The sequence below is a fragment of the Sceloporus occidentalis genome, unplaced genomic scaffold, assembly GCF_023333645.1.
Source record: "Sceloporus occidentalis isolate IW3139 unplaced genomic scaffold, rSceOcc1.0.p SCAF_1, whole genome shotgun sequence".
Taxonomy (NCBI): domain Eukaryota; kingdom Metazoa; phylum Chordata; class Lepidosauria; order Squamata; family Phrynosomatidae; genus Sceloporus; species Sceloporus occidentalis.
In genome coordinates, this window is record NW_028316981.1 from 11,031,064 (window position 1) to 11,046,101 (window position 15,038).

The 15,038-nt window shown below is 42.2% G+C and overlaps 1 protein-coding gene and 1 pseudogene across 2 annotated transcripts in view; one reads left to right on the top strand and one right to left on the bottom strand.

The window, feature by feature from the left end:
* LOC149320718 (alpha-2-macroglobulin-like) overlaps positions 1–721 on the top strand; it is an 83,335-nt gene extending 82,614 nt beyond the window's left edge. Inside the window, exon 36 of the mRNA XM_089502632.1 lies at positions 264–721. Within this exon, the coding sequence (XP_089358758.1) occupies positions 264–289 (26 nt within the window). The 3' untranslated portion in view covers positions 290–721. The remainder of the gene's footprint in view (positions 1–263) is intronic.
* An 818-nt stretch (positions 722–1,539) lies between these two features.
* On the bottom strand, positions 1,540–10,848 carry LOC149320719 (uncharacterized; annotated as a pseudogene). Its single transcript, XR_016279435.1, has 3 exons — positions 10,525–10,848; positions 7,583–7,697; positions 1,540–5,777 (listed from the first exon to the last, which is right to left on the bottom strand). The product of XR_016279435.1 is annotated as an uncharacterized LOC149320719 (transcript).
* Between the last annotated feature and the right edge of the window lie 4,190 nt (positions 10,849–15,038).

The window sequence follows — 15,038 nt, forward strand, 5'->3', positions numbered from 1 at the left end:
ATATTTAAAAAAAGAAAGAAAGAAAGCCTACTTCCCAAACATTGGTCTTCCAGATGTTTTGGACTTCAACTCCCAGAAGCCGCAGCCAGCCCAGGAATTCTTGGAGCTGAAGCCCAAAACATCTGGAGAACCAATGTTTGGGAACTAATGAGAGCCACTGCCAATCAGTGTTAGACCAATAGTCTGACCCAGTATACGACAGCCGCCTATATTCCTGGTATGCTTGATTTACAAAAATATTCATGCTCTTTCTTCTGCTACAGATGGTACAAAAAATGGAAATGCATGAAGGACAAAACCACAGCCAGTGCACCATTCTCTCGCTTTGTAGATTCCTCTGGTATCTTCCTTCCACTGGACAACACTGAAGGATAGCACAACAGAGACTAAGATTTTTTAAAAAAATAGACATAGTCAATAAAATCTTGTTTGCTTCAGTTGTTATCAAGCCTATATGTTTGCCTTGTTTATTCCACAGCTCTGCAAGCCCCAAGTCATATGCCTAAACTTGTTCAGGCAAAGCTCAGAATACCAAGTTGAAAAGCTGTGGAAAAATAAAACAAGCAGGTGAAGAATGTATGTTTTTAAAAATAAAATAGTGAAGACATACTGTGAATCCACCATTTCCACCTTTTCTCAGTTTAAGGCCAAAAGAAAGGTCCTTATTGTCTGCTCTGTCCCACTGCTGAGTGAAATAAACATAATTTTTTTTGTTTTATTTTACATGACATCTCTCAAGAGCATCTTTAATAATAGCTCAGTGGGGTGGGAAACCTTATTAGATGCTAAACTGTTGCCTTGGGACATGGACTAGGATGACCCAAGCAAACAGAATCATGGATGTGGATATTTCACTCCCTTTCCGTGGGATTCTTTGGTGTGAAGTAAGATTAGGGCTCTATCTGTTGTTGCTGTGTGCCATCAAGTTGTTTCCAACTTATTGCAACCCTAAAGTATGAGGGCTTAGTCTGAGGCTGACATTTTTCACATTCTTTTATAAATTTTCACTCCCTGTTTGCATCTCATGATGCGACCTGTACTCTACCAGAAAGTACTGTATATACGCAAGTATAAGTCGACCTCATGTATAAGCCAAGGGCAGATGTTGGGACCAAAATTATGGATTTTGATATGACCCCTGCAGAAGTAAAGGGTAAAACCTAGGGGCAAGTAACAAAGGATCTAAAGCACGAAGCAAAGGAAAACAGTGCCAAAGACCTTACAAAATTTCAGCAGTGATAACTGCTCACCTTAAAGACAGGATGGATGAGGTGGGGATTTGTGATTCCAGGACAGATTACACTCTTGTCTTTCACCAGAGAATGATTCCTTTTTAAAATAAGAGTTAAAGTACAGTAATTAAATTAACTTGTGGATAAGTCAAGTCAGGGTTTTTGGGTCAAATTTTGGACTAAAATTTCTAGACTTATACATGAGTATATACCGTAATTTCACATGCCAAACACTCATAGTGTTAAAGATGTAAAAATAACAACAGTAACACTATATAGGTGTTTAGCATGTAAAAATATTGTATAAGTTTAGAAATTTTAGTCAAACATTTGACCCCAAAACCCTTATTTCTTGTTTTCCCACTGTTAATCCAGAGGGCCTCAACACATTACACACATGATATCCATGGGGTTTGGTTCAAAGGTGCTCCATGGATACTGAGTCCCGTTATATACAATGCCAAAGTAAAATGGTGTCCCTTATATAAAATTGGCAAAATCAAGGTTTGCTTTCTGGAATAGTATTTTAAAAATATTTTCAAGCCATGGATGGTTGAATCTATGGATGTGAAATTGAGGATACAGAGGGCCAACTGTGATAAAAAAATAAATCAAGCCAAACCATTAAAACAAACCATGCAATTGAAATGAACCACAAAACCCTATGCAGGGAATTCCACCTAGGAGAATCAACCAATGAGAACATCTTTGTATCAATATACTCCAAGGGTTGGGAACTATATGTCATAACAATTATTATCAAATACAGAACATACTTTAGAACAGTATTCTAATTTATTTAACACACAATAGGGGATCATGGTTTTATGAAAACACGACACTCAAACTCAATAGTTGTGGCTGCCATGTTAGAAGAACTTTAAAGAAGTGATTCAATGTGTTCTATGCTACTCACAAAATTGTTCTTACACCCTGAATAAATTTCAAAGTTTGTGAAAAAGCAGGAATGTCCCGCCAGCAGCTGGCTTATGGCAACCCTATCCAAAGGTCTCCACAGTCTGACCTTTGCAAGAGCTGGCAAAAAGAGCCAAAAGGACCACTTTCCCCTAGTTTTGGTTATTTTTCATTTTTTATTAGATGGTGGTGATGAAACAGAAGCAAACCGCTGGTTTAGAAAATGGATGCGAGAAAACCGCAAGGTTTCATCCCTACTGTGGAAAAACTACCTTTTAAGAGAAGAAAACATCCAATTAAAAACAGTGCAAGCCCAGGAAAATCTTCAGCACACCCAACAGGTGGAAGTGCTAAAAAAGCACATTGCTGTCCTAGAAAGCATGCTTCGCCAGAGGGGAGATCCGAGAATCCCTCTACCTCGTCCAGCTCTGAACAGCATATGGATATGTCCTAACAGGTTCTGCCAATACAGGAACGGAGAGGAAAGTGAGCATTGTGACATCTGTGGAACAAGCAAGGTTCATTTGCCACAAGTATAAATCAAAAATGCAGCTTTCTCCTGGATACGTTTAAGAAAATGCAGTTGAACTGGATGGATGTGTGTCATTTCATCCCATTAAATTTCCTTGAGTGTACAAAAGTTAAAAAAAAAAAGTTTGGACTAAGATCAAATTCATTAACCCACCAACACTGACCACATTAATAAAGACTACTCAAAGAGCCAATCCTTCCCCATTCTGCCCCCCAAATAAAGTGGGGCCTGTGACAAAACGTTGCAGTACAGAGTTCTGCTACCTAGCGTCAAGGTTCCATTCCGTTCCATTCTCCCTTTCATGTAGCAACTGAGCATATTCAGTTTTCTGTGGACTATCTTGCATGTATTCCCCACTACTTCCAGGAATTTTTCCCCCTAAGAGCATTCAAACATCTGCAAGCTGAGCCTACTAATACACCCCTCGTGTGGATTATGCTACTTTACCCTGTACTGAACAGCACTCACAGCTTAAATAGCTGAAACCAAAGAAACAGTACCTCAAACAGTGTGAATCGTATCCCATGCTTATCTCCCTTGTCTATCTTACTATGTATGCAAAGGGATCACGTAGCACATTTGAGACTAACTATGCAAAAGAAGTTGTAACATGAGGTTTCATAGACTCAGTCTACTATCATAAATGCATGGAGTGAACTGATACCCAGGAAGGACCTGTATAAATGTCTTGTTAATCCATCAACAATAGGTTGAACAAAGACAATGGCTTCCTGGCACACCACACAAATTATAGCACTGGATGCTCTTAGACAATTTAACATACAGTATCTCCTTCTGGTTCCCAGCCTGCGCACACCACATCCCAAAACTCCCTCCACTGTTCATATGGGCATCCATCCACCCTGGCCTTAGGCAACATCTTCCCTCCTGCTTCTGTGCCTCAATCATAGTTAAAACTGAATTTGTCACCTCTTCACCATATCCACAAAGTTTTGCATTTCCCTGGCTATTCATACAGTCTAATTATAAAGGTCCTTCCTGGGCACTGGTTCACTCCATGCATCTAAGGAAATAGAGCGAAGTCTGTGAAAGCTTAGACAGTTGGCCCTCTACATTTGTGGCTTTGACCTTTGTGGATTTGATTATTGATGGGTTTGATTAATATATTCTCTCTAGGAATCTCTAGGTCTTCCAGCATAACTTTATTGCCAACCTCTGCCAAAAGGCACGCAGGAGGACCCAGAGATTCCTAGAGAGAACACTTCTCTAGGCATTTGTAGGTCCTTCAGGGCAATTTCATGGTCAACTTCTGGCAGATCTTAACCACGGAATTTCCCTAGTGGACCTAGAGATTATTAGAGAGGTGTTCTCACTGGTTTTTAAAAAAGTGGGTTTTTTATCTGAGGTTTTTCTACTTTAATGGGGGATCTTTGCCCCTAACCCCAGTGAATGTGGAGGGTCCACTGTACAACAACTTCCTTTGCACTGTAAAGACTCAAAGGTGCTACAAGAGCCCTTTTCAGACTGGTATTCTATACTAACATGAGTATGCCTCTGAATTAGTTTCTTATTAAGAAAATTTAAAGTGTCCAAATTTCCATTTGGTCCAGGTGTTTTGGCACGAGTGGGATACTGACACACAGGCCAAATCTTCTCCATCTGATACTCATCAGATCTCACACTCAGGATTTAGTGGAGATTCATATGTTCATTAGGCTTAAAGGCTACCTGAAGCACCTCTATGACTTCCCATCAATGTGGCTTCCTTGATGCTTAGTAAGCATTGATTTGAGACTGAATCCCTTTCCATACTCTGGACATTTATAGTGTTTCTCTCCAGTGTGATTTCTCCAGTGTCTCACAAGGTGATGGTTGTAGATGAAGCCTTTTCCACACTCAGAGCACAGGTACGGTTTCTCTCCATTGTGGGTCCTCTCATGTGCCTTAAGTTGCGATGGCCTGTCAAAACTTTTACCACACTCTAAACATTTATATGGTTCTTCTCCTTTTGCCACAGTCTGAGCATTTAAATGGTTTCTCGGCAGTGTGGATCCTCTGATGTCTGCCAAAGCTTGCTTTCTCACTGAAACTTTTCCCACAATCAGTGCATTTCTATGGCTTTTCTTCCACATGCATCCCCTCATCAGCAAGGTGTGTTTGACGGTGTTTAATAAAGTAAGAAATCTGCCTAAAACTTTTCCCACAATCTGGGCATTTATAAGGCTTCTCTCCAGTATGGCTTCTCTCGTGTTCCTTAAGATTTCCGGCTTGGTTGAATCTTTTCCCACAGTCAGAACATTTATATGGTTTTTCCTCTGTATGGGTGCGCTGATGGGCAATGAGGTTAGAGCTTGTACTGAAGGATTTCGCACAGCCGGAGCATTTGTACGGCTTCTCTCCTGTGTGAAACCGGTGGTGTGTCGTGAGCTCTGAGACTGTTCTGAAGCTTCTCCCACAGTCTAAGCAGGTATACGGCCTTTCTCCTGTGTGGGTCTTCTCATGTTCCTTAAGGGACCCTGACTGGTTGAAGCTTTTTCCACAATCTGGGCATTTGTATGGTTTCTCTCCAGTGTGGATTCTCATATGCAAAACAAGGCTTCCTTTGCGACTGAAGCTTTTCCCACAATCCGAACAAGCAAATGGTTTTTCTCCTGTATGGATTCTTGTGTGAGCAGTAAGATTTCCTTTCTGGTCAAAACTCTTGCTGCAATCTGAGCATTTATATGGCTTCTCTCCTGTGTGAATTCTGTGGTGTCTAATAAGTTTAAAGTGTGCATTGAATACTTTCGTACAGTATAAGCACTGGTATATTTTCCCCTCTGCCTGGGATCTGCTATGGACAGCCAGACTTGAGCTGTTATTCTGTTCAGTCAACGTCTCTGGTGTCTGGTTTTCATGGACTTCCTCCTGGCCTGCAAATTCACCTACCCAACATGGAATTGATTCTTCTGTACTCCTCTTCCAGTGGCTTCCTTGTCGCCTCTGCACCAATCTTTGTGGACTTCTGGAAGGTTTTGTCTGCTCAGGCCTTTGGGAAACTTCCCCTTCACTTGCACCCTTGAACAGATGGCATTCTCCTTCCTCAGAGACTTCCATTGAGCGAGCTTGTTCTTCTTTCTCAATCTCATTCTCCTGGCCTGATAAGAGAAAACATTCCAAAGTAAATATATGAAACTGCCCTGTAAAGTCATGGGCAGGTCACACTCTCTCAGCCTCAGATAATGGCAATGGCAAATCCCCCTCTGAGGAAACTTGCCAAGAAATCCCCCTAATAGGGTTGCCATGAGTCAAAAATGACTTGGAGGCACACAACTAGAGCAACAACAATATTGATAATTTTATTATACTTATTGTAACATGGCCTTGGGGTTGCCAAAAGTTGGAAACGACTTGAAGGCACATGACAACAACAGAGAGAGCCCTAATTTGGACTTGAGAGACCAGGGTTCGAATCTGAACTCAGACAAGTAAACTGTGAGTGACCGTGGGCAAGTCACACTCTCTCAGCCTCAGAAGATGGTAATGGCAAACCCCTTCTGAAGAAAGTTGCCAACAAAACCCTATGGAGTTTATCACATGAAAGAGATTGGGAGTTTATCCCGTGAATATCCCCAAAAAATTGTGTGATTACACATAACAATTTCACACGATGTCACACAAAATCTGCCATTAAAGTGGTCACAAAGAAGCATTACTGAGGATGTTTTTACTTTTAGGATTTCAGCGACAATGCATTTCCGATATCACTTTATTTGCGCAATTGTGTGTGATAAGCATTCGCGCAATTACTCGCCATTTCCTCTTCATTGCGGGATGCTTTAAATTAAATTAAATCTCTTTAATGTCAAAATCAGCCCCAGTGTGATAAACTCCTATGATTGCTCTGCCTTCAGAGTGAGTCACACTTTCTCACCCTCAGAGTATGGCAATTGCAAACTCCCTCTGAATAAACTTGCCAAGAAAGCCCTATGATAGCATCGCCATAAGTCAAAAATGACATGGAGGCACACAAATTAATAATAATAATAATAATAATAATAATAAATAAACTTCATTCTTATACCCTGCCTTTCTGCTGCAGCAATCAAGGTGGGTTACATGACTAGAATATATTGGAATAATACATTCTCTCAATAAATAAATTGACCCTCCCCTTTAAAACAGGATTAAATACAATACAGTTTAAAAATTCAACCTGTTAAAATCACAGCAATTTTCTAGTAGAGGCAGTGGTTACATAAAGTAGGGGGAGTACAGAAATTAGAATGAACTATTCTGGGAAGGCCTGCCAGAAGAGATCTGTCTTGACAGCTTTTTTGAAGCTATCTAGGCTGGTTATTTGACGGATCTCCTCTGGCAAGGTGTTACATAGTCTGGGAGTGGCAGTGGAGAACATCCTCTGGGAGGTTGCCGTTAGTCTGGTTTTTATGGGTTGCAATAAATTCCTCCCAGAGTACCTGAGGATGCAGGGCAGACTGTATAGAAGCAGGTGACCCCTTATAAAGGTTGGACCCAAGCCATGTATGGCTTTAAAGGTGATCACCAAAACCTTGTACTGCACCCGGAAACCAATAGGCAGCCAGTGAAGAGATTTCAGAATAGGTGTAATATGATCACTTCTAGTTTTACCAGTGATCAGCCTGGCTGCCATGTTTTGTACTGCAGTTTCCGGACTAGGTACAAGGGTATCCCTATGTAGAGTGCATTGCAGAAATCGAGTCGTGAGGTTACCAGTGCATGCACTAGTTTCAACATTGCACAACAACAATGTTGATAATATTTATTATAATATTTTGTAAAGAACTAGGTATAAATACAATAAATAAAAAAGTAATATGGAAGGAGGAAGGGGAGCTGTTTTAACGAGATGCAAAATGTTTTTCTTGAAGATTAGGAGCTTGAAAACTAGCCATCCCCGCAAACCTGTGGGGTTATCCCTCACCTTGGCCAAAATTTGTGAATACCAGCTCAGCCATGAAACCCGCTGGGTGTCCTTGGACAAGTCACACTCTCTCAGCCTCAGGGGAAGGCAACGGCAAATCTCCTCTGAACAAATCCTGCCAAGAAAACAGAGGCACCGCAGTAAATATTTTGCAGTTCGCACCCAACAAGCGATTCAGAGGAAAGTCTTTCTCAGAGTTTTCAAGACTTTATTCTGGAAGTGACTTCACATTATTGTTGGGATGGCAACTCCCAGCAGGCTTTGCCAGCATAGCCAATGCATTTTGAGTTATATTCCCTCTCATGCACAGATGGGACCTCTTCTTTTTCTTTTCTTTGTAAATCACTTGTATCTGAGCTGCTCTGAAAGTGTGTTTAATTATTCATTTTTGCAAGAAGCAGGCTTAAAATTGTGATAAATAAATAAACATTTTGAATTTTATATTCCTTTCTTCAAAGACACACAGAGCTAGGACTGCTTTATTTTTTTAAAAAAAATCACTCATAAAAGCACTCTTACTTTATTTTATTCTGCAAGAAGTGGGCTTAAAAATTGTACTGTATAATAAATAAATAAGCATGTTGAGTTACCCCCCCCCTTGCCACACAGATGGGATTGCTTCATTTTTTAAGAAACCATTTGCATGCATGCTGCTCTGAAAGCACTGTGATGTTATGTGATTATGCAAGAAGCAGGTTTCAAATGGTATCATAAATAAATAAGCATTTGGAAAAACCTATCCAGGGTTAACCAACCATGTTGGCCATGTAGCAAAGTACAGCATCATTCCAAAAACCCACAAAACAGGGATATTTTGATTTGATTTTATTTGGTTGGCCCAATAAAGGCATCCCTGTTTTGTGAATTTTTGGAATGATGCTGTGCTAAGCATTTTGAGTTATAGTCCCTCCAACACACTGGAAGTTATAGTCCCTCCAGCCAGTATTTTACCATCTGTCTCCTTCCTTCTTTCCTCTGATCTCCATTTTTCCCCTTTGTGCAAAGAAGGCTGCTTTCCTCCTCCTCATCCTTCTCTAGACTCACTTCTCTCTTTCTTTCTGCAGACAGGAAAAAATAACCCTTTCCTCCTTCTTCTTCCTCCCCAACAACCAAAAAAACCCCACCCCAGCATTGCAGGAAGAGGTTGGAAAATCCCCCTTTTCCCTCCCCCCAAGTCTTTGCCTTTCTAGGAGCCAGAAACTTGGCTGCTTTAACTCACCAATGCCTGGACCCGAAGCTCACCCTTTGCCCAGCTGATCACATTTATATAGAGTGATAACATGAGATTTTTAGGTCCAAGTGCAGAAGCTTTGTAAGACCTAAGCAGTTAGTTTCATGGGGGGGGGGCGGATATTGAAGAAAAGAAACATCTTCCAAGATTTTATTCTTTGTTTTCATGGCCTGCTTTAAAGACTTTCAGAGTGGCTTATGGATCCATCCAAAACAATCAAGAGATCATTATATCCAGGGGTAGATGTGTTGGCCACATCTAACCAAGTACAGCATCATCCAAAATCCACCAAACAGGGATAACTTTATGGGGACAGCCAAAATGCACATTATACAAGTAGCAAGCTTTTGACGCTCCACCAGCTTCTTCATCAGGCTGCATGGTTCATCTCCTGTATGAAGAAGCCAATGGAAAGCTTGCCACTTATATAATGTACATTTTGGTTGTTCCAATAAAGGTATCACTGTTTGGTGGATTTTGGATGATACTGTACTTTAATCAATGAAATAGTCCTCCTTTTCTTGCCCTCAGATTTAGAGACTTAAAAAGAGACCCAGCACAAAAGGAAGGAGGTGCAGGGAGGGTAAAGGAAAAAAAGAAAACTTAGGTGCACAAGATACATGATGCAGGCTTTGGAAGCTCCACTGGCTTCTACATCAGGGAAAGAAATCATGAAGTTATTATTATCGTTCTTGTTGTGTGCCTCCAAGTCATTTTTGATGTATGGCAGCTTTAAGGTGAAGCTGTCATGGGGTTTTCTTGGCAGGTTTCTTCAGAGGAGGTTTGCCATTGCCATCCTCTGAGGCTGAGAGAGTGTGACTGGTCCAAGGTTACCCAATGGGTTTCCATGGCTGAGCTGGGATTCACACCCTGGTCTCCAGAGTCATAGTCCGATGCTCAACACTACTATGCCATGCTCCCTCTCAAGAAAACGTAGGTGCACAAAATATAGGTTGCAAGCTTTTGACGTTTCACTGGCTTCTTCATCAAGGCAAAGGAGTTACAAAATCAGATAGGAGAAGGACAGGTTGCTTACCTGTAACGGTATTTCTTCAAGTGGTCATCTGCAAATCACACAAATGGGTTATTATTCTGTGCCTGCACAGTTAGCTTCGGAACCTTCTTGGAGAGACTAGAGGTGTTTTGGCAGTAGCCCCTTCCACTCTCCAACTGCCTTTATCAGTCGGTTTCCTGCCTAAACCCTCAGTTCCATGGACGCCGAGTAGCAGCAGCCCAGGACCAAAGGAGAGGCAGGGCACGACTGTGTGGGGAGGATGGGCGGGATTTGTGTGAATTTGCAGATGACCACTCGAAAAAATACTGTTACAGGTCAGCAACCTGTCCTCCTTAGGTCAGTGGAGGTGGGAGTGCCACACGCCCAACAGAATCACCAGGTGGGAAACCAATCCCAAGGGCATGCAAACATGGGGACAAACAGTCCTGCTGACATGACGACTCTACAGAGTCATGTAGAAATACTGAGACGTAGTAGAACAGTCACCAATGCAGGTGAAACATGCCCATTGGTAGAAAAACAGGCTTGCCAGCTAACCATATGTTGCTGTAGGTAAACTTTGATTGTCCATAATAAATGGCAGGTGTAAACTAAGGGCAGGGAAAAGCCCTGACCTAAATAGCACAGGTTGTTGGTAATGGAGATTATGCCAAAGCCACCAAATAGGTGAGTGGCGTAGAATATAAGGGATCTCACTTGGGCACCCATCCAATCGGTTTGGCACCGGAGAGTCAGGGACTGATGAGGGTCGACATCAGGCTGCAAGCCAACCGGTATGACCCCAGGGAGTCAGGGACCGATGAGGATCCATGTTGGGCTGCCAGCCAAATGGTTTAACTCCGGAGACTCAGGGACCAATGATGATGACATCCAATTGGTTTGATCCTGGGGAGCCAGGGACCAGCAAGGACTGAAGTCAAGGCAGCCAGTAACAACTTCTCTTCGGGAGAATGAAGAGACAAAAGCCAGGTGAATGGCCCTGAGACAGTTTGTCCGCAGCAAAAGAGCGTCTCTAGCCATGGCGAGGAAGGGAGGCCAGTGGCCATTCTATAAGTCTCTCTCAGAGATAAGAGGTGGAAATTGTGCCAGTGAAGCGAGTGCCATTTTAAAAGTTTTGCTCAGGAATTATGGGGCTTTGCCAAGTGCGCCAGTAAGGCGGGCATTGTTTGAAAACTTTTCCTCAAGAGAAAAGGCGGGGAAAGTTCTGCCAAACAGACCAATTCCCTCAGAAGGGAAAGGCGAGGCTGCGGTTAAACAACTTCACCTCAGAGTTTAAATTCACATTTAAGTATGTGATACTCTAAGAAACTGCAGTACAGGCTGCTGTTAAAACAGCTTCAGTTCAGAATTTAAATCCACATTTAAGTAAGCGATTCTCTAAGAAATCGCAGGGCAAGTTGTTGTTAAACAACTTTACCTCAGAATTTAAATTCACATTTAAGTATATGATTATCTAGAAAATCATAGCATTTGTTTTAAAATATGAACAACGATGTTCAAAAATTACCACCAAAAGGCAGATTGATCCTGTCAAATTGAGTTTTTTGTAAAGTCTGACAGGAAAATGAGTCTCTGCAGAGTTCCTAGATGCTGCTCCTGCGGCAGGCAAAAGGAACTGAGGGTTTAGGCAGGAAACCGACTGATGAAGGCAGTTGGAGAGTGGAAGGGGCTGCCTCTAGTCTCTCCAAGAAGGTTCCGGAGCTAACTGTTCAGGCACAGAATGTCAGTTCAAATTTTGAATTTGAATTTGAATTGACATTCTCACATACCTGTGGCATATATGTGTCTGTCTCTGGTTTCCACGCCACTAAATGCATCTGAGGAAGTAGACTGAACTCATGCTGCCAACTTCTTTACTTCAGTTATTGTCAAAGGTGTTACAAGATCTGTCAGTCTTGTCATCCTGAACAGCACATTCTCATCTCTGCACAGTATTTAGCATAATTGTAACGACTATCTCTGATATTTGAGAACCAAATTTCACTGGAAATGGTCAGGCTTTTTAGGCCTCAGATTTTGTTCCTAGCCTGACCCTGTGACCACCATTTCCTTCTACTTTTGTGTCTTGACTTTTTGTGTTATGCCTTTTAGATGCAAGCCTAAGGGGAAGGGTTATCTTGTTTTACTGACTACACCTGAGCTGCTCTTGGAGTAGTTCTGGCTGAAGAGTGAGGACTTGAGTCTAGTCCTTCATGGGTTTCTGTCTTGTTGTTTAAAAATTAGTGCAAAATTTGTATTGTGTGCCTTCAAGTCATTTCTGACTTATGGAGACCCTAAGATGAACCTATCACGGGGATTTTATGGCACAATTTGTCCAGAGGTGGTTTGCCATTGTCTTGCCCTGAGGCTGACAGTGTGTGACTTGCCAAGGTCATCCAGTGGGTTTCATGGCCAAGTTGGGGATCGAATCCTGGTGCATAGAGTCATAATCCAGCATTCAAACCACTAGGCCATGCTGCCTCAACTGGAAAAGTCTTGGGTATATATGGCATACTCTGACTGTCCCAGTTTGACAAATTAATCTTCTGTTTTCCCAGTTTCTCAGCTGCTGTTAAAATGTCCCAGTTTCTTTCTCCTCCTCCCACTTTCCCCTTTTGTCCCCAGCTTACTTCAGCTGCTGCAAACTGAGTTCAAGCGGCAAAAGTATTTTGCATTCAATTAATTCAGCAGGAAGGAGAGGAGAGGAGAAGTACTGAAATCTTGCCTTTCCCTAAAGACTCGGGCAAAAGCAAATTGCCACAGCCTAGAATCATAGAATCGTAGAGTTGGAAGAGAACGCAAGGGCCATCCAGTCCAACCCCTGCCATGCAGGAACTCTCAACCAAAGCATCCCTTACAGATGGCCATCCAGCATAACTCTAAAGTGACCCGAAGCAGCTTTATTTTGGCCTGTCTGTATGGGGCCTAAGTTTACTGAAATCCGCTCTCCTAAAGTCTAGAATGCGTGTCTGACTATGCCTGGCTTCTCCTTTCCATTGTATAACAAACTCCAGGAGAACATGGTCGCTTCCACCTAAGGATCCCACCACTTGCACCCCATTAACCAAGTCATCCTTGTTGGTTAGGATCAGATCCAAAATAGCTGATCCCCTTGTTGCCTCTTCCACCTTTTGGACCATGAAATAGTCTTCCAGGCAAGTGAGGAATTTGCTAGACCTTATGGATTTGGCTGAGTTTGACTTCCAGCAAATATCAGGGTAGTTGATGTCGCCCATCACTACTACATCTCTCCTTTCTGACTGTGTGGTCATCTGTTCTAGAAAGATATCATCCAATTCCTCAGTCTGACTTAGGGGTCTGTAGTAGACTCCCACCATAACATCCTTGTTGTTTCCCTGCCCTTTAATTCTTATCCAGATGCTCTCCACCTGGCTTCCATAATTGATGTCCTGGATCTCTTCACTGGTGTAAATATCTCTGACATTAGTGCTATTCCTCCTCCTTTCCTGTTTGGCCTATTTCTCTTAAAAAGGTTATACCCCTCTATTTCCACATTCCTCAATAATAACTCTTGCCAACCTGATCATTGATGTTGCTTTGACCACACATGTCCCAGTTTTCATCTGTGAAATGTTGGAGGATATGATATGGGTGTGATAGTCCAGAAGTTGTTCCTTGAGTTGGAAACAACTGAAGGAAGGTGTGAAGACACACCTAACTAAAGGTGGTGGCAGGTTTGTGTGTGCAACGCCGGTACCCTGGTGAGATCAAACTCTTCTACCCAAAAACGCTCTGAAGCTGAATGTAAAGTTCAAAAGGGGGGGAATTTAATTTAAAGGACAAAAATAAAGAGTTTTCTCCTCCCCAGCTCTAAACAAAAGGTACTTTACAGTTTCAGCAATCTTCCGGATGTCATCTTTCTGGGTCTGATGTTAGTTTGCTCTCCTCACTCAATGGAGCTGGTGCAGGGTCTTTCAGCTCCTGAATTCCTTTATTCACCTGCTGATGATAACGAATTTGGCTGAGCTGGTAACTAAATCGGCTAAATACTGGTAACTAAAATGGCTAACTTGTAAGAAATGCCCTTTCCGGCTGTCTGGGCCTGTTTGCCACCAAAAGACAGCTCTCTGCTTACTCACAGCAAAGACTGCTCCAAACTAAAAGCTTCCAGCTACAACAGAGCATGCTGGGAAAGGGCAAACCAAACCTGGAAATAATGCAGGGGATCCTACAGCTCCTCCCACAACTAATACAAAGGACTTTTCCTACACTAAACATACTATGGCCTGAACCAATGTGAAAGAAAATGCAGGGGAAAGTTTCAATTAGTCCTGGCAGGACATCACAGAAGGAGACATCTGTTTAGAATTATGACCATTTTATAGGATCTGGCTTAGGAAGTTGAAGGCTTTAATGGCCAGCATCCATAGTTTTTTGTGGGGTTTTCAGGCTATGTGGCCATGTTCTAGGAGAGTCAGTTCCTGACATTTTGCCAGCATCACTGCCTGGCATCTTCAGAGAATTTCTATGAAGGCTAAATCTCTCACAAAGCAACACATCCCAGACACTAGTTGTGGCCCAGAGGGATTGTGTATCTGACACACAATCTTCCCCTCCTCCTCTTCTCATTTCATGGGAAATGAGCTCCACTTTGTAGTCCAGGAAGTTACTGAATGGCAGCTCTTCCACATTGCAGAAATAAAGCGGTATGGTACCAATTTAACTGTCATTTGCAGTTTGTTGTGGCACTGGTGCTCTCTGACTGAGAAGGCTAAATCTCTCACAAAGCGACACTTCCCAGAATTCCATAGCATTGAGCCAGGACAGTGAAAGCAGTGTCAGACATGAAAGATATTCAAGAATCGCAACAGATACGATGCCAAACACGTAAATGTGAACAGGCACACTTTCTAGAGAAATGCGTCATGAGAAGCAGCTTATAAATAGCAAGCTATCTGGTTACAATACAGCCGCCCTCTGCATTTGCAGATTTGACGTTTGCGTATTTGATTATTCATGGATTTGATTAATATGTTTTTTCTAGCTCCTCCATTGCGACTCTGAGGGATGTTAACCATAAAATCATTTTGGTGGACCTAGAAATTCCTAGAGAAAACACTTCTCTAGGCATGTCTCGGTCATCCAGTGTAATTCTATGGGGGAGGACCTACACAGTCCTGGAAAGGTGTTCTCTCAGGCTAAAAAATAGTGTGTGTGTGTGGGGGGGGGGTATTTTTTATTTTTTCTGCTTTTACGGGGGTCCACTGTAG